At 39.2% G+C, this 17,743-nt stretch overlaps 2 protein-coding genes across 3 annotated transcripts; one reads left to right on the top strand and one right to left on the bottom strand.

Annotated features, from left to right (window-relative positions):
* Window positions 1-5,413: 5,413 nt before the first annotated feature.
* LOC103720708 lies at window positions 5,414-7,100 on the bottom strand. The gene is made up of 2 exons (XM_008810546.3): window positions 6,337-7,100; window positions 5,414-6,193 (listed from the first exon to the last, which is right to left on the bottom strand). The coding sequence occupies exons 1-2, from the start codon at window positions 6,706-6,708 to the stop codon at window positions 5,762-5,764; spliced, it is 804 nt and encodes a 267-aa protein (XP_008808768.1). The 5' UTR covers window positions 6,709-7,100; the 3' UTR covers window positions 5,414-5,761.
* A 383-nt stretch (window positions 7,101-7,483) lies between these two features.
* LOC103720706 (GEM-like protein 1) lies at window positions 7,484-17,226 on the top strand. 2 transcript variants are annotated; one of them, XM_008810544.3, is made up of 4 exons: window positions 7,484-7,984; window positions 8,097-8,198; window positions 16,074-16,348; window positions 16,729-17,226. In XM_008810544.3, exons 1-4 carry the CDS (start codon window positions 7,717-7,719, stop codon window positions 16,903-16,905), a joined length of 822 nt encoding a protein of 273 aa, XP_008808766.1. In that variant the 5' UTR covers window positions 7,484-7,716; the 3' UTR covers window positions 16,906-17,226. The 2 variants fall into 2 exon arrangements, with proteins under 2 accessions (XP_008808766.1, XP_008808765.1); XM_008810543.3 differs by having other exon boundaries at window positions 7,491-7,990.
* Window positions 17,227-17,743: the final 517 nt, after the last annotated feature.

The raw sequence follows: 17,743 nt of genomic DNA, 5'->3' as shown, positions 1-17,743 counted from the left end.
AACAATTAAGTAAAAAGTTGACTAATCTATTTGCCCTGAGTTTGATTGATTAATTTTAGAAATACTTTAGTTACTCATAAATGAAGATGATCGATTTGAAGTTCCACATTAAGAAGCTGAACTCCAAAAATGCCATAAAAATATTTCTTGGAAGCTCACATACAAGTGCAGAAAATTTCATCCTAAGCTAACTCAAGAGTTGATTAAGCTTCAAACGAGTCGACCCCGACATATTGTTGCTGTCTGATACGCCTTTACGAGCTGACTCTAGTGGATCGTGAGTCAACCCCAGATCAGTTACAGAAGATAGATAAAAAGCCATAGAATTCAATGTAGTGGCGATTCAACATATGAAGAGCTCGAGCCGACTCCAATTAAACAAGAGTTGACTCTAGACAAAAGCGAGTCGACCCCTGAATAGCCATAGAAAAAAGACAGAGAGCTAAAAAAATCATTACTTTGGGGAGTCGACCTATGGGAATCACAAGCCGACTCTAGTCAGATAAGAGTCAACCCCAGAAATAGATGAGTCAACCCTTGAATGGCCATAGTAAGAAGATAGAAAGTAGTAAAACTTAGTTCTTTAAAAAGTTGACCCCTAAAAATAATGGGTCGACCGCAGTCATCTGACGAGTCAACCCTTGACTAAGAGAGCTAACTCTACAATGGCCACAGTAAAAAGATAGAGTGCAGCAAAAGCCACAACAAGTTTGAGATAACTTTTAAAGATCATTAGTCGACTCTTGAAAATCTCGAGTCGATCCTAGAAAATGATGAGTCGATTTCTCTACGTCTGACAACAGTAACAACTAGTTTTTCTATGAATCAGAATGATTTTGTTTCTATCTTACAATGACTCTTTTACCTATCTAACGTTTAGGATAGTGTTCCAACCTCTTTCAAAGGGTACAAATATATGGAAATACCAGGAGAACAAGTGAGTTCAAGTAGTATAAAGAAAAATCCACTAGAGCAAGAAAAAAAAGATAGAAAGAGAGCTTCAAAGAGAATATCATTCAAGAGCTTTCATTGCAAGCTGAAAGATCACATCTTCAATATTTGAGAGTTGGTGAAATGCCTTCGAGAGCAATCAAAGCCAACAAACAGAATCAAGCTCCATTTATTATTTTATATTTATTATTTTAGAGCTATATTATTGTACTTGCATTTATTTTTTTATATCTTGTTGTAACAAGTTTTAGAGATTGAAACTTGGAAAAAGGTCCATCCAAATCTTGAATTGGATTATCTTGAGCCTGGGATAGGTTTGGAGAAGAGTTTGGTTGATTGCTTAAGAAAATCAATTGGGTTGATTGTGAGCCCAAGTAAAACAATCGGTGTAGATTTTGGTTGATTGCTTGAAAAAATCAACTGGGTTGATTTTGAGCCCGTGTAAAATAATCAGACTATAACCTCATAAAGATTATAGTAAAATTTTCAAAAAGAAAATCTTGGGGAGTGGATGTAGGTATAGAGTTGGCATGGAACTACTATACTCTCTGTGTGTTTGTCTTACGCGATCTAATGGCTTTAATCTTCAGCATATTTACTTTTTTGTTTGCTACTAAAGTTTATATTCTTATATCAAGCACTTATTTCGCTGCATTATTAGTTAAAGTTTTTGAAAAATCTAATTCACCCTTTCCTCTTGGGTTAAATAGCTGGTCAACAAGTGGTATCAGAGCTTGGTACTCAAGCCTCTCATTGACCTAACCGTCAATTGTTAAAGATCTATGAAAGCCCAAATTGGAATCTCTCTTGCTGAGGGTCAATCCACAAACAAGCTCTTGCTGAGGGTCAATCCACAAACAAGCCTCCACTATTTGATGGCTTAAATTATTCTTATTGGAAAGCAGACATGCGTATTTTATTCAGGCACTAGACTATGATATGTGGAGTGTCATAGTTAAAGGACCTCACATACCCACAAGGATTATTGATAGCGTGTCTCTTCCCAAACCTGAGTAGAATAGAATAAATTTGATAAGAAGATGGCACAGCTAAATGCTAAGCCCATGAATATTCTTTATTTCTCCTTAGAAGCTAGTGAATTCAATTGCATATGTACTTGTCTTTTTGCTAAAGAGATTTAGGATAGGTTTGAAATAACTCATGAAGGCACTAACCAAGTCAAAAAATTTAAAATAAATATGCTTGTACATAAATATGAGCTATTTAAAATGGAGTCCAGTGAGTCTATTTTGCTTTACTTGCTTTACAAATATTATTAATGGTCTTAAAAGTCTTGGTAACTCCTATACTAATAGTGACTTAGTGAGAAAGATTCTCAGGTCTTTACCAAGAATGTGGGAGGCCAAAATCATAGCCATTGAAGAAGCAAAGGAGCTCACTGATGACTTATTAGCTATCTATGAAGCAGAGCCTTGAAGAAGAGGATGAGTCAAAGAAGAGAAGAACCATCGCTCTTAAATCAACTGCTCGGGAAGAAGATGAGAGCAAAGAATCTGATAACACAGAAGGGGATGAGGATATGGTTTTGATAACAAGGAAAGTTCAACCCCCTTACTTCAATTACGGTGCAACATGTTGAGATGAGCATGCTCTTAAACAGCCTCTTTCAAAGCTCTACCTCATTCTCCGGGAGCATAAACTCCTCGACCTTGTCCCACATGACTTAGGGTCACCCCACCAAAGTACTAAATTGGAAGCCCTCTGACCAATTCGGCCGAAAGACCCCGAGCTTAATACACTGCGGGTTAAATCGGGATGAAGAGGTGGATGCATGAGCAACCTCGATGGTAGTGGCTGGGGTACAAGCTAGTTTAGACATCGCCATCAGAGTTGCGGCAGCATCCAAGACAGGCATAGAAGTCAAGGGCTCCAATGGGTGGGCCACTGAAGATGGGACAACATCCGATGCAACCAAAGGACTAGAAAGGGCTTCTTGATCCATCATAGAAGTTGTAGTAGCTACAAACTGGAACATCCTTGGAGGCACCAAATGGGAATGCTTCTTGGACGACCTCTATGGCAGGTGGACAAATAGAAATAGGAGGGGCAGCAATCACCTTCACCTCAGGTGATTCTCCTCCAATGGGTTTCTCCTTGGTCCTAGCAACGGAGCCTGATTTAGTAGCAGGCCCAACTACAACAACAGATAAGCTCGCTATCACCTTCTTCTTCCTCCTACTCGAGGAGGGGCTAGCTTCTCCGAACTCCTCTTCCTTGAGGAGGTGAACAACTCGCTCACCTCAAACTTCATCATTGACAATATGAAGAATAACTAAGTTAATCAACAAACCAATATCGATAAAAGAAAAGATGAGACAAAGAAGTATACCTATGGTGGAAGCAGTATTCAAGCTGACGTTTACTAAAGCTGCCTTTCGAAGCAGCTCGATCATGGCTAGAGCCCTCATCTATTGAAGGGAGTCAACAGACTCCTACTCCTCGTCTGACAAAATAGGAAAAAAGCTCAACACGTTCTTCTTTGGTCTCTTTCACTGAATTAGAAAACCCCATGAGTCCGTCTAGGTTATGAACAAGAAGTGGCCCTTCTAACCATGGATGGATGAAGGATCGAATGGGAGGACATTGTAATCCTTCCTACAGAAAAGGTACCATCATTTTTTATTCCGAAGGTGTGCCTTCACTTGAAAAGGTACCAGCATTTTTTATTTCGAGGTGTGTCTTCACTTAAAAAAAAAGCTCGGAATATTCTCACAATAGGGACGATCCCATGGAGCCATACAACATAGAAAAATCCGACTATCCTCTAGGAATTGGGGACAAGCTGTCTTGGGACTATTTGTTATTGAGCCAATAACATGGTGATAATTAGAGGAGTAGGGAGTCTCAGCCTCGCCTTCAAGGATTCCTCATACAAGGCGATTGAATTCTCCTCCGGCGATGTCACTCAGTCCGAAGGACCAAGCAACTCTAGCGTGAAATTTCGAGGAATAAAGATTCAGTCAAGGTTGGACTCCCCCAGAGTACTACTTTTAATATTTAGACCCAAAACTACCTTAGGATGGGTCCCCATTAAGTCTAGAAGCCCGGCAAGAGAACCCTGATCTATCACCTTGGCATTTGTGGACCAACCTCTAGTGGATGAATCCATAGGAGACAAACAAAAGAAAAATAAAGGGAAGTAAAAGAAAGAAAGGAGACTCAGGGTGAGTCGAAAGCACAGTCTTAAGGAAGCTACCCACCAAAGACTTAGAGAAGGCCCTGGCAAGTGGCGGAGAAGGTAAACCTCGATGAGGGAGTATGGAAGAAATGGTTGTGGAAGGACGGCTAGTAACTGCATCGTTTGGCTTGACTTTATAGGTTACCTCGGCTGCTTGGCCTTATCGAGAAAACTACTTCTGCCACCTGAGCTGACAGACCTAGCTCGGCAATGAAAATTGGGGGCAAGTGATATGCCTCGGAGCTAATTATAGCACACACAAAAGCCTAGCTAATTAAAATCCTCCACGAAGTCTCTAGTTTGCCAAGCAAGATCTATCACATGGCAAGCCTAAGAAGCACATAGGCGGCCTTTCGAATTTCAAATCTCTCACAGCTGGCAATGCCTCGGCCACGATCCAGGATAGCTTCCTAAACTGCACCTACGAGACATATGAAGCGTGATGCGCATGCGAAACATTCTCATATAATCCTTGAAATGTGCGGCGGCCTACCAATGACCCACGTGCCTGAATTCTTGGGCGATGAGCGTTGGCCCTTGTCTATATAATCTGCTCTTTGGAGAATTTTCCAAATGCTTTAGTGCTCTGGCAGACGATTATACTGTCACTTTCAAAAATCTTCTCTATTTTCTGAGTATCCTTGTGACTTAGGCATTGAAAAAGAATTCCTTGCTGGATACTATCCGACAAGAGGACTTCTTTATCTTGATCAAAACTTGATTACGAATCGAAATCCCGAACACAATCAAAATTTCTCAAAAAAATTTCAGATAAATTGCAGCTCTCAAGTAGCTCACTGTCGAATCCTCCAGCATCCTAGCATCCTCTTTTGCTCGGCATCTGGGTCATTAATCTTTAATGGTAACAGACCCTATATTCAAGTTGGTCCAAGGTAAATTGTTCATTAAACAAGACTAGAAATGGCATAGGACATAAGGAGTTAGCCTTGCCCCTCATCTAAATTTTTTGAGAAGTTTTGCATCTAAATTTTGAAAAGATATCTATTTAGCGGAAATCGAAATCCCAATATTGTTAACGATAACATTGTAATTAATGGGACCTCAAGTAATTGATGGGGTGGAACTTGCAAATATTACATTGTTGAGCTAGAGCAGTCCATGCGACAATTTTAGTAGGAATCTCAGCTTTACAACAGAGCAACGATGGAGAGAGGAGGACTGGAAAAAAAAAAAAATCTGAGATGGGCATGCAGAGAAGGTGGGCGAGGGCTTTTCCCCACGGAGCGTTTCGGTCCCAAATAACTAAGTGCAAAGGATCTAGCATAGCTCCAGAACTGTATTCATAAAGTAGTAACATAACATTGCTTAGCTAGATCTGCTGCCAGATACGGCAGAATGGATTACGGATGCGATTTTGACCCGTTGGAAAAATTTAACTACAGTATTCCACCATTACAAATGCCAGTTTCTATCAATCAACCATCACAATGCTTTACAAAGCTGTGCAAGCCAACCAATCTTATGGAAGAGAGGCCAATGGCATCAAGAAGAATTGTAGAGGTCCTCTCACAGCGAGATTCCTCTTTCCTTTCCCACAATAAAGAAGAGAGAACCAACCAAAGAATGCGGGTGGGTTTGAGTACAGTGGTGCTACCTCCTCTGCAGCCAAGCTTTCCTAAGCTGCAGCTCGAAGGGTTCTCCAAAGCACTTGGCTCTGACCAGGCAGAAGTGGGTGCAGAACCCCATCGACGACCGAACCCGGCTGGTGTTCAGAATGTAGCACGAGGCGCAGTCCATCCCTCGGCCCTGCACCACCAGCCCCCACGTCCTGGGACCGGAAGGGGTGGAGGTGGCTCTGCCCTCCTCCCCGGCTCCCGTCTCCTCCGCGTCCGTGAGCTTTTCCACCAGGATGACCCCGTCGGGCTTGCGCCTCTCCTCATCCCACCGCTTGCTCATGCGCGGCCAGCTCTCCGGTGACGCCGCCTCGCGCTCCACCCTCAGGGCGCCCTCTCGCCCCGCGCCGCAGCCGCCGCCCGAGAAGATCTGCACCAGGAACGGGGCTTCCTCGATGTTTTTCACGATCTGCAGCAACAGGAATCGGAGGAAGACGAATTAGGGATTCAGAATGCAGCACTGCAATTGCCGAAGTTTGAGATCCATATATTTATATTTTCTATTTATAGAAAAGAGGCAAAGAAAAAGATAGAATCCTGCTGCTATCCAACCTCTCCGATGGAATCCCTCATCCACTGCTCCAGCTTTTCGGGGGTGACGGGCTCCTTTTCCTCCCATCTTGTCCTCTTCTTCTTGTCGACTGCTGCCATGATCGCGTGATGGTGGCCCTGTAACAGAGGATCCAAGCAGGCGGCGACAGAGGGGGAGCTCATCGGATGCGGTGGAGCTTGGGCGGCCACGGCCATTGCCAGGACGGAGGCTTGGGCGCTCCGACGCCCGTGGAGCGGCCTCCTCGGAAAAGAGACGGAGGAGGACTTATGTTTGTTACCGCCCGGAGCGTGCAAGCAAGAAGAAGAGCCCCTTCGATTCTCTCCTCCTACTTCCACGGAGACGCTGGCACCCCGTAGCTGCAGCGCCGTCATCTTCGTTCGCTGGTATCAAGATGCAGAATGCCCGTAAAGAAGGAAAACTCTCGATCTGGCCCGAGATAGGACGATCGATCACAATGCCTGCTTGATCTTGGGACGACGTGATGTTGCACAAACTACTGGAGAAGAACAAGAAAGAGGCGGAGGGCGGGGAAGGGATCGGAAGATGCTTTCGTGGTCACGGCCGCTGCCTCCCTCCCTCCCTCTCTCTCTCTCTCTTATTAACCACCAAGTCAATCTCCTTCTCGGACTCTGTCTCGTCCGCGGCCGCGTCCTGTTGTTTCTGGCTTGCCGCCTCCAAGAAGGAATCATAAACCGTTGCGGAAAGAGAGAGAAAGAGAGAGGAAGGGTATTCCGTCCTCCCACGCCTTCGCAGAAGGAGGAAGCGATCCGCACCATTTTATCGTGTCCTCCGACGTGGCTGGTGTCTTTGGATCGGCTGTACCCACTACGATCCAGATTCGCGTTTGAACAGGTCGGACCAAGCAGGTCATTCTTAGGTGGCAAGAATTTGTGGAAGATCTCTGCTGTTTGACGTCCCAGGGAGCCGTTTCTGATCCGCTTCGTGTGGCCAGCGGCACCGTCCACGCTCCTGCATGCGGCGGGCTCGCACCTGGTTGGCGTTCGACTCGCCTCCGCCTCGGGTGCCAGCATGCCACCTCGGCGTGCGCGCTTCCACGTCATCACCCGGTTCTCCCTCACCTTCGAGCCGGACCGCATGTCGACCCGTGCGAGGGGCCGCGTGCTGGAGACGCCGCACGCTCATAAAAAGCCGCGAATCCCCGCGGTTGCGGTGAAACAACGCGTCAGCGCCGGACTCTCGCGGCATCACAGACCCTGCGGGTTTCTGGATCCAGGCGCTCCCCCTCGCCATTGTCCTGCTTCCTGCGGAATCCAATCGAAGAGTAATGGATTCGTATAAAAGCTAGGGAGCTTTTCCCCCGGTCCCCCAAAGGCTCGCTCGCGGAAAGAAAGAAGATAGCGGGAAAGGGGAGAAGAGAGATGGAAGGCAAGCAGGAGGGTCGGTGGGGTGCTTGGGCGATGGGCACGCCGGCGGCACCCCAGGCCCACCAGGCCAACCAGCAGGCTGCCACCTGGGTCTCCGTCGATTACATCCCCTCCTCCTCCTCCTCCTTCCCCCAAGCCACCGCCTCCGCCCGCTACATGAACAACTCCGTCCCTCCGTCCGCCTCATCCGACCACGTTGGTGGTGGTGGGGGCAACGGTGGCAACCCTTATGTGCATGTGTCCCCTGCCCCCGGATCCACCGGCAAGTGTGCGTTGGCCGAGCACTACTAAGTCATCGTCTCTCATCATTGATTGATTGATTGATGGATTGATTTAGTTGCTGAGGTTGTTGATCGTTTCCTGTTTCGTGGCAGGTCCGACGGAGATGATCCTCAGAATGCTGAACCGGTGCGGCAAGAAGCTGGAAGACCACGGCAGGAAAGCAGGGGACGCCGCCGGAAACGTCTGGCACCACCGTATGTTTCCCGTCGACTTACCCTCTCCTGCAGAAATTCAAATTTATAGTTTTGATTTGAATCCCTCGGCCTCTCTTCCCTCCTGTCGGGACCCGATAGGCTACCTGTATCGAATTGACCGGACGAACCCGGTCCAACATATTCATCCAACTGCCTGCTTTAGATGAAATCGTCGTAGGCGTTGAGTATTTCTTTTTGCCCTGTGGAATCTCATGGGATCAAACGTTTGATGATGCAAAATAAATAAATTCGGAGCGTGCTGGTTTCTGCAAACCCGGTAGAAAATCAGGGGTCACTGGCTTTATCTTGAGCATTTTTGTTCTGGATGGAGAAGGACGATGCATTTTATGATGACTTAATATGGATGTATTTCTTGTCTTGTAAGAGTTGGAGCTTCATTGTGCTTGTGTTTTAGTAGAATGAGTTAACCTAGCAAATCACATTACCATGATGCTTGACTCTCATAGGAAAGATTGAGGATCTCAATTATCGGGTGATGGGGGTCTTTGGGATGCAGAGTGCTAGAATCTAAACCACAAAAAGTAACTTGGATCATAATTAAAAGAACTGAAACTTGATGGAGAGTAACCTAGAAAATGGAAGAAAAAGGTTACTTTTAGTGTGATTTGGTTTCAGATGGGACATAGGTGCACAATTTTATACTAATTAAATATAACATTTTCAGATTCCACCGTACTTACTACTTTTTTGAGTATCAAAACTAGAGATCCATGCTTTCATTTTGATTTTGTAATATATGGTTCTGTGATTCCTTGATGATATGCATCTTCTAGAAGTCTTTGAGGCACCAAACATGTTTATTTCAAACTAATTATGACCTTAAAATTTGTTGGTAGGATTAGGGATGCAAATATACTCTCTCTGAGTCATGAGATAAAGAGTTCTTATAACCAGTAATATAGTTAAAAGTCTACATTTTGTTGGGCTTTGGTCATTATGGCTCTTATGTCTAGCTAAAGCCATATGTAATTAAACTGGAGACTATTAATTAATTTATTCAATTATATTTTCATTTTTATATTTCTTCTCATGGATAGTGGACTTCTTAGATACGTTTATGCTATTTTGGGCATGAGGATTTGCCTCCATGATCTTGGATGCATTAGGCTTTGACTTTCCCTTCTTGTTCCTTCTTTTCACATTTATGTTCAAAAACTATGGCTATAAAATTTATATATGTCTAGTTATCAAGGATTTATGCTAAGTTTTTATGAAATTACTAACTTTCTTTCTTGCAAAGCAAGGTTTAAATACCATGATATGGGGCCTTCTTGGTTTTTTTGCAGAATGTGACACCCCCCAATCCCAGCCGTTTTTATAATCTTGTTGCAAAAGGCTCTTTTTTTTAGCTCATGGACTAGTGAAAATTGTCAAACAAGGCAGGAACGTTACTAGATGATGGTTAGCTGCTTGAATGAGTAGATAGTTGTGGTTTAAATTTGGAGGAAGATAGATTTGTTTGTTCCTAGTCCCACTTGATGTTTTGATTACAACGTACTTGACAAGTGATGATTTAGTAGTTGGACATCTCAAGGTTAAATACATGTCAATTAAAATTCCCATGATTCAAGATTGTCTTGACAGAGTCATTAAGTTCTAAGCTTTGAAGATGAAATGAGGCAGTTATGACAGTCAACCTGCACGAGGAATTTTTGGATGAACATTTGTTGCAGTCTCCAACATTTGAAGGACATTCATAATCAAATTTTGTAGTTGTCTATATATTGTATGATGATCTATCAATACTCCAACATAGTTCATCTGATAGATATTCAAACACAACAAAGTTGATGATGAAGAATGAAATATTTGATGGTATAATCACATGATTATCACCATACTTAGTGCCTCAAATATGGAGCATATAGATTTCATTTACAAGATTTTGGTTGAGGTTGCCATACTTCAGACGCAATGAGATCTTTGATTGCACTTTATATGAGACTTGAGTATCTATTTTCACTCTTGAGTGAATGAAAAAGGAACTCATTACCATAAGTTGATTGATGTTCCACTATCAGCTAATTGTTTTAGCTTGTTTGGAAGAGTATCTTATAACTCAACCCAACTCAACTAAGTCTTAGTCCCAAACTAGTTGGGGTTGGCTACAGCCTACATGAGTCCTTTACCTCTATTCCACTTTGTTTGGGGGCTAAACTTTCAAAAAGATACAACGATACTACTTTATCCCATGTGGTTTTCGGTTTACCCCTACCTTTCTTTTCTTCTACATGTATCAAATTACTCCTTCATACTGGTGCATCCTCCTTCTAGCCTCGAAATCATCATTCTCTCAATTTGTCCACAATTAGTTTACCTCTACCTTTTACTTCATTTTTTACTCTATATTTTCTTGTATTATTATATATCTATCTCAATATTCTCATTTCAGCTATACTCATCTTATATATATATTGTTTTCTAACTGCGTAACATTTTGTACAACAAAGTATCGCTGGTTGTATGCCTCTCCTAAAAAATTTTCTTTACAACTTGGCAGGTATCCTATAATCACTATTTAAGCTATATCCTCCATTTTATCCATTTTAGTATAATTCTATGGTTAATATTCTCTTCAATCTCCCTTTTCTTATAAATAATGATTCTAAATACTGAAAATTATTACGCTTTAGAATTTTAGGATCCTCAATTTTTATTTCATCTTCATATCTATTTCTAATTCTATTAAAACTACTCCATATATTTTGTCTTGGTCCTACTTAACTTGAAACCTTTAGATTCTAGCGCACTCTATAATTTCAATTTATGTTCCACTCCAACCTTAGTTTTATCCACTATGACTATATCATTGCAAATACTATACATTAAGGCCCCGTTTGGGAGAGCTTTTCGAGGGTCAAAAAGTACTTTTTGGCCCTCCAAAAGTAGTTTTGGATGAAAAAGGTGCTTGGTAAAAATTTTGAAAATCTGTTTTAGCTTTTTTAGAAAGCTAAAAACAGTTTTTTGGAAGAAGCTCCATTTTGGAGCTTTCCGAAAAAGCTGTTTTGAGCTTTGTCGGAAAGCAATTTTTTTGACTAAAATATCTATAATAAAATATAACAATTACATACTTTATCCCTTTATAAACCTAAAAATCTACTAAAGCCCTTACAAAGAACCCTAACTATGGATCAGACTCTCTTTCGTGCAAGAAAAGGTATTCTTGTTTTCTATTATTGTATTATATTATAAATATAATATAATGTAATATTACATTATATCATAATACATTAATATGTTATGTTAAATAATTTAATATTATGTTATATTATGAAAAATTAATGTACGCTAATAATTATAATATTTTGTATTTTTATTATTGTATTATACTATAAATATAATATTATGTTGCATTATATCATAATACATTGATATGTTATGTTAAATAATTTAATATTATATTAAATTATTATGCTATAGTATATAATATTATATTACTATATTATAATAATATTATATTACATTACAGTAATATTATACTATATCATATATTTATATATTAATATATATTATATTTTATTATGCTCTGTTATATAATACTATGCAATGTCCTTTATGGTAATTTTGTCATGCAAAAGTACTTTTTTAGTTTGTTTACCAAACACATGTTAAAGTGCCATAGCATTTTAAAAATATAGTTACCAAACAGCAAACAGCTTTTTATAAAAGTTCTACTTCAGAAAGCTCTACTTCTAACAGCTTCACTTCTAAAAGCTCTACTGCTAACAGCTCCCTCAAACAGGGCCTAAGGAATATCGTCCTGAATATATGCCTAGTAAGCTCATCCATATTAGTGCAAAAGGGATACTTGAATTTCTTACTAGGCACTAATTCAGGATGATATATGCCTAATGAGCTATACTTGAATTTCTATTTTCTTTAGTCCTATTCTTTCATTTCCTAATATGCACATTCAAAACCACCAATCTATGTTGGATAGTTAAGCTTTCATCTAGTATAACTTTACAATCTTTATAAAAAATTTGATTTGTCTTTTGAGTAAAGAAGAAATCTATGACTAGTATTAAGCTCACTTTAAAAAGTTATAAAGTGAAAATCCTTGTTTTTAAAGAAAGTATTAGCTAAAACTAGGTCATCTATCATCATGAACCTCAAAATAATATTTGCTTCCTTGCTTTTATCTTGGAAACCATAACCTTCATGAACACTTTCAAAATTTATATTATTTTTTTTACGTGCGCATTAAAATCTCCTCCGATAAATATCTTTTCTTCACTAGAATTTTCTTGACGTAGTCCATCCATATCCTCCCAAAAACATTGTTTTGTAGCATCATCCAACTTACATGAGGAGCATATGCACCAAAATACTAATAGCCTCCTCTCCTAACACTAATTGTATCAAGGTTATTCTATCTACTACTCTCTTATCACTAATTTAAACTCTTGTCTACAATAATTTCTACTTTGTTTTTTTTCTATCTTTTCAGTATACCAAAGTTTAAATCTGTCTTATCAACTTTCTTTTCTTTTTCTCCTATCCACTTAGCTATGTTAATTCTTTTCCTAGACATTGTATCTATTAGTTCCATCAATTTCCTTGTCGATGATCTTATATTTCAAGTTGCTAGTTGTATCCTAGTTTCTTGGATTAACTTCTTTACCCAGACGTATCCATTAAAGTGTGAGAATCCTTGCCTACTTCCCACCATATTTGGGTGTCGATGTAGTATGTTGCTCCTGAGGAACGTCCTAGTTAACCTTTGCACACTTTCCACTGAAGTCCGATGTAGTGCATCGCTAGTAGGGAACACTCTTAATGATTTTCTTATATAGATTCATGTTTATATGTTGTGACTATTATTTTATGCTAGCCATCAAGCTACTATAACCCTCCTACTTTATCCAGGCCTAGTACTGACTATGTACAAAAACTAGATGGAGTTCTTGAAGGATATCTTATGATGACTCAAAATTGATACATCTCATTTCAAAGGAATGGAGGTTTAATTTCTTTTACTGTTTAGTAGGGCAAGTTAGTTTAACTCATCTCATTCCTATCCTTCTTAAATTGTGATAGGAAAAATTAGTTATCTCAATAATCTAATCATAAAAGTCTTTTGTTTAAAATGGTTGGTCTGGTACAAGGTTTGAAATACCAAGAATCGATACCTTCTTAATCATGGTTGGATAAGGCATGCATCCTATGGAGGATTGTAGGGACAAAGGGTATAGATGGGTATGCATAGATATGCACCAAACATCCTTAGTACAGCTTGTTTTAGCCTCCAAAGTCTGATTTTGGGTTTTTATCATATTTTTTTATCTAACTATATGTTTTTTAAGAAATAAGGTGGAGTATCAAATAATTGCTTTAATTAAGGCCTTGTGTGTGCTGATGTCTTAAATATATATATATCACATAACATCACATGACTTATAACTCTACATCTAAAACATATCTATCAGAATTGGTCCTAGAATTTGCTAATTAATAGTCAGGTTTAGGGAATGATGATCAAATAAATATAATTTCAGTTTAGTTTTTTTCTAATTTTGCCAATTAGTCACAAACTAATGATCAGCTTATTGATGAATTTTTTTAAATATATATATATGCTATAAAATTATCTATCTAGAATTTGAGCTTAAAAATATTTAAATTGGCCTATCCGATATGAAAATTCCTATAGGAGCTTGTCTCAACTTCCTCTTGTCTCCACCTTCCAATGGTTGAAAACAAGGGAAAAATCACCCATTATACCACTTCGTGAGCATTATCTTGGTGTATCACTTAGTTTAGGAGCAGTCCAAGATCAGTCTTGAACAAACAAGCTGCATTCCATCTCTCAACTACTGATCCATAGTTTAGGAGCAGCCCAAGATCAGTTTGGAACAAAGCAGCTGCATTCCATCCCTGAACTACTGATCCACCCTTCGTTTTGGCAGCTTGGTAGTGGTTAATGGTTTTTGCTTGAACCAAGCCTCTCTATATTGAATCGAGACTCCTTGTATCGAGGAGGCCTAGATATGCGCTGAACTGCTCAATATTTTCAACTGTGGTTTGTTACCAGCAAGGATGACTTCGATTGCTAGAATGCTAGAAACTTGTACTTTAAGAAAAAAAAATTTAGAAGATTGGAGAGAAAAGGTTTTTTTGGTGTGATTGGATTTCATGAAAAGTTTTTGGTTTGAGATCTTATACTAGATCGACCTTTCATTTGCAAAGCAAATTATAACGTGAGCACCATAATTTTATGTTTGTATGTGTGTGTATGCATTTTAGCTCTACAATATATGATTTTGGATACTTAAAGATACCTTGTTGAACTTAAAGTTTCCTGGTGGAATAAGCTATATAAATTATATGAGTCATAAGATTAATTTAAGAGACCAAATAAGCTTATAATAGATGATGTGAATAACTTTTGATTGCTCAAGGATTCAATCATTATGGCTTATTATATGTAGGCATATGGTATTTTGTAATTGGAAAAAACAAAGATTAGCAAATCTTTTTAATTATGCTTTGATTTTCAACTTTTTTCCTTTGATTCATTGTTGGCTCCATTTATAGATTTATGCTACTTTGGGAGTGAGCATTTCCCCTATGGTCATAGATGTCCATATTTTAACTCTTCCTTCCTTTCTCTTTAATATAATTTAAAGCATAGATTTATGCAATATATATGGTTATCATCATGGAGCATCTTCGCTGAATTCATACAATGGAAGCAGGATCCCTGTGGAGAAGCATTGGTTCAATTACTTTCTTTAATTTAGGCTTTTGTGTGCTGTCACAAGGCATCATTTTTAGGTGACAACATTTAATAGTTTAAATAATTGGATGAGTTGATCTGGATGTGCTTGAGGAAGGGTCCATAATTTGTACTAGGTACCAGTTTACTTGATCATGATAGACTTCATGAATGATGGCTTGATTGTTGAAGATCTCAAGGCTGAACATCAATTGATTGAAAATAGCATTGTGAAGATCTTCAGTCATTAGTTTCTAATGTTGAAGATCTAAGAAGGAATATTGACCTTTAACCTACTGGTCTATTTGGAAGACCAACCACTTCAATTACCAGCAGTTGATGAATTTTCACAATTAACTAACATATTACTTGTGTTCTTTCCTGTTGACTGACTTTGATTTAGTCACATTAATACATGTTTCATTAAAACATGGTTGCAGTTATTTATGATTATGCCTCACAAGGTATTTTATGTACACTAATCACTACCGAGTCTTTTCTGAATCAATAAAGTAAGTGTATCTATTGTACCATGACAAAAGAAAAAGAAATGAATGACAATTTTCTTCTTGGACAATGAAATGTTGCTGTTGTTTATGAAATGCTCTGCTTGATGTATTCGTGCTTCTTATTTGGGAAATAAGTCTTGTGTGGCCTAGATCTGTTAAAATGTTTCCATCTATTTATCTAGTTTTCTGATTCATATGAAATTTCTATATTGAGGTAAAATAGTGAACAAATTTGTTGAAGATGGAAGTTCTATTTCCACAATTTGGAATTCTTTTCTTAGTTGTAGTATAGGTTTATGTCCTTGATTTTGTCATAAGCCAATAAAAATTGCATTTGTTATTGGTTTGAAAATCCATCTAGCAGAGATGTTTGATTTTTGAAAGACTAATATTACATCTGTGAATTTTGGGAGCTTTTGACTTATAATATCTCTGCATGTTTTGGTTTCTAATTCTGTGATTTTGTAAATTCAATGACCTTTTGTGTTGAGTATTTATATCTTGGAAATGGATAAACTTCCATTTTAGCACACTTTGATATTAAATAGAAGTATGAAATGATAGTTAATATCTTACTTCCCTCCCAAAAAAGGTTAGCTAATATGCCTGTGACCTCTTGTTAAACAGTTAAAACTGGTCCTAGTGTTACCAACGCAGCCATGGCTAGGCTTGCACAAGGAACAAAAGTGCTTGCAGAAGGTGGACGTGACAAGGTTTTTCAGCAGACATTTGGTATTCTTCCAGGAGAACAACTGAAAAATGCATATGCTTGTTATCTCTCTACTTCATCAGGCCCGGTGATAGGAACTCTTTATATATCCACAAGAAGGCTTGCTTTTTGTAGTGATAAACCTCTCTGCCACAATGTCTCCGAAGTTCAGCAGGAGTGGATCTATTACCAGGTTCATCTTTTGTCTCTTGGCCCTTCACAAATTGTAGCATAGAACATTTATATGACACATTCTGCATGGATAATTGCTTTGAATTATTGGAAAGAATTACATTTTTACTGCTGCAGTAGCTTTGGTACTTCGAATTCTCCTCTTTTAGAAATTGAAAAGTAGAAATGGCAATGAATAAGAAATGAATAGGACCAGCATTTGGTTGTCTTTTCACAAGGTACATCTGTCATTTTTGTTCTACTATTTGTAGGTTGAAGTCTCCATTTTTTAAACAAATTCATTGCTCTCCTTGCTGTCCATTGCGTATAGCTTCACCTTCAACCTTTTCTCTTCAGCTATTGCGATATTTTTAAGTCCTAACAATACATCCACGTATACAGGTTGTTGTGGGACTGGAGCAGCTGAGATCAGTTAATTCTTCAGCTAATGTTGGGAACCCTGCAGAGAAATACATCCAGATCATTACCATGGACAACCATGAATTCTGGTTCATGGGCTTTGTATCATATGATAAAGCCTTGAAGAATCTCAGGGAAGCTCTACAGCATTCCGATTGATTTGGCTCTAATATACATTGCTAAAGTTACCATCCTTCAACATCTGATCAGAATGCTGGCAGTTCACGGGGAGGACTGATGGAATTTGGTTTGAATGCATCATGTTGTAAGAACATATTTACAGTGTGTTATATGCATAGACAGTTTGAGACCTCCATGGATGTATAAAAGCATATGATTTCCCACAATATCACTGCTTTGGGGAATGACATGCTGCACATAAAATGATATGAAGCATGATTCCCCACAATATCACTGTTTTGGAGAATGACATGCTGCACATAAAATGATAAGAAATTTTGTGTTAACAAGCTTGCAAAATCTTGGTTTCAGAAACAGATAGCTTGATCTGTGTCCTGTTGTAGGTTTAGGTGATGTGTATGAAGATATTTGCTATCAATCACTGCTAGATTGAAAATTTAATTTCCATTATCTCCTCTAATGATATTATTTCACCCAAGGAATCACCGTCATCTATGGAGGAGGCAACGTTGAGCCTCTGTATGACTGCCAGCAAAAGCCGTCCATCTTTCAGCTTAACTAAGTAAACGATATGTCATGGTCATAATTATTGTCCAATGTAAGCCAAGCTCTAGATCTGTAAGGGAGTTGGTTGAGTACAACGGAACGGCAGAAAAACTTAACCTGAGATTCGGTCGGTTCGGATGCTCCGCTGGTGTTGTATGGTGCCAGGCAAAGCCTCATCAGCAGATTCTGACATGAGGGTTTCATCTTCAATGTAGATAGGCCAATACTTCCATTCGAGGGGCGCATTGGCCCAATAACATGAGTGGCATTATAATAGCTACCCGTACAGTTCCACGGGGCATGCCAAAAT

The sequence above is a fragment of the Phoenix dactylifera genome, unplaced genomic scaffold (genome assembly GCF_009389715.1).
Source record: "Phoenix dactylifera cultivar Barhee BC4 unplaced genomic scaffold, palm_55x_up_171113_PBpolish2nd_filt_p 000267F, whole genome shotgun sequence".
In the NCBI taxonomy this organism is placed as follows: domain Eukaryota; kingdom Viridiplantae; phylum Streptophyta; class Magnoliopsida; order Arecales; family Arecaceae; genus Phoenix; species Phoenix dactylifera.
The sequence above is the reverse complement of the archived record's forward strand: the minus strand, read 5'-3'. Positions and strand labels throughout refer to the sequence as shown.

Coding starts and splice junctions, on each gene's coding strand:
- LOC103720708 (XM_008810546.3), bottom strand. CDS start 6,708: ATGACGGCGCTGCAGCTACGGGGTGCCAGCGTCTCCGTGGAAGTAGGA. Junction 6,194..6,336: donor TGAGGGATTCCATCGGAGAG/GTTGGATAGCAG, acceptor CTGTTGCTGCAG/ATCGTGAAAAACATCGAGGA.
- LOC103720706 (XM_008810543.3), top strand. CDS start 7,717: ATGGAAGGCAAGCAGGAGGGTCGGTGGGGTGCTTGGGCGATGGGCACG. Junction 7,991..8,096: donor CCCCGGATCCACCGGCAAGT/GTGCGTTGGCCG, acceptor GTTTCGTGGCAG/GTCCGACGGAGATGATCCTC. Junction 8,199..16,073: donor CGGAAACGTCTGGCACCACC/GTATGTTTCCCG, acceptor CTTGTTAAACAG/TTAAAACTGGTCCTAGTGTT.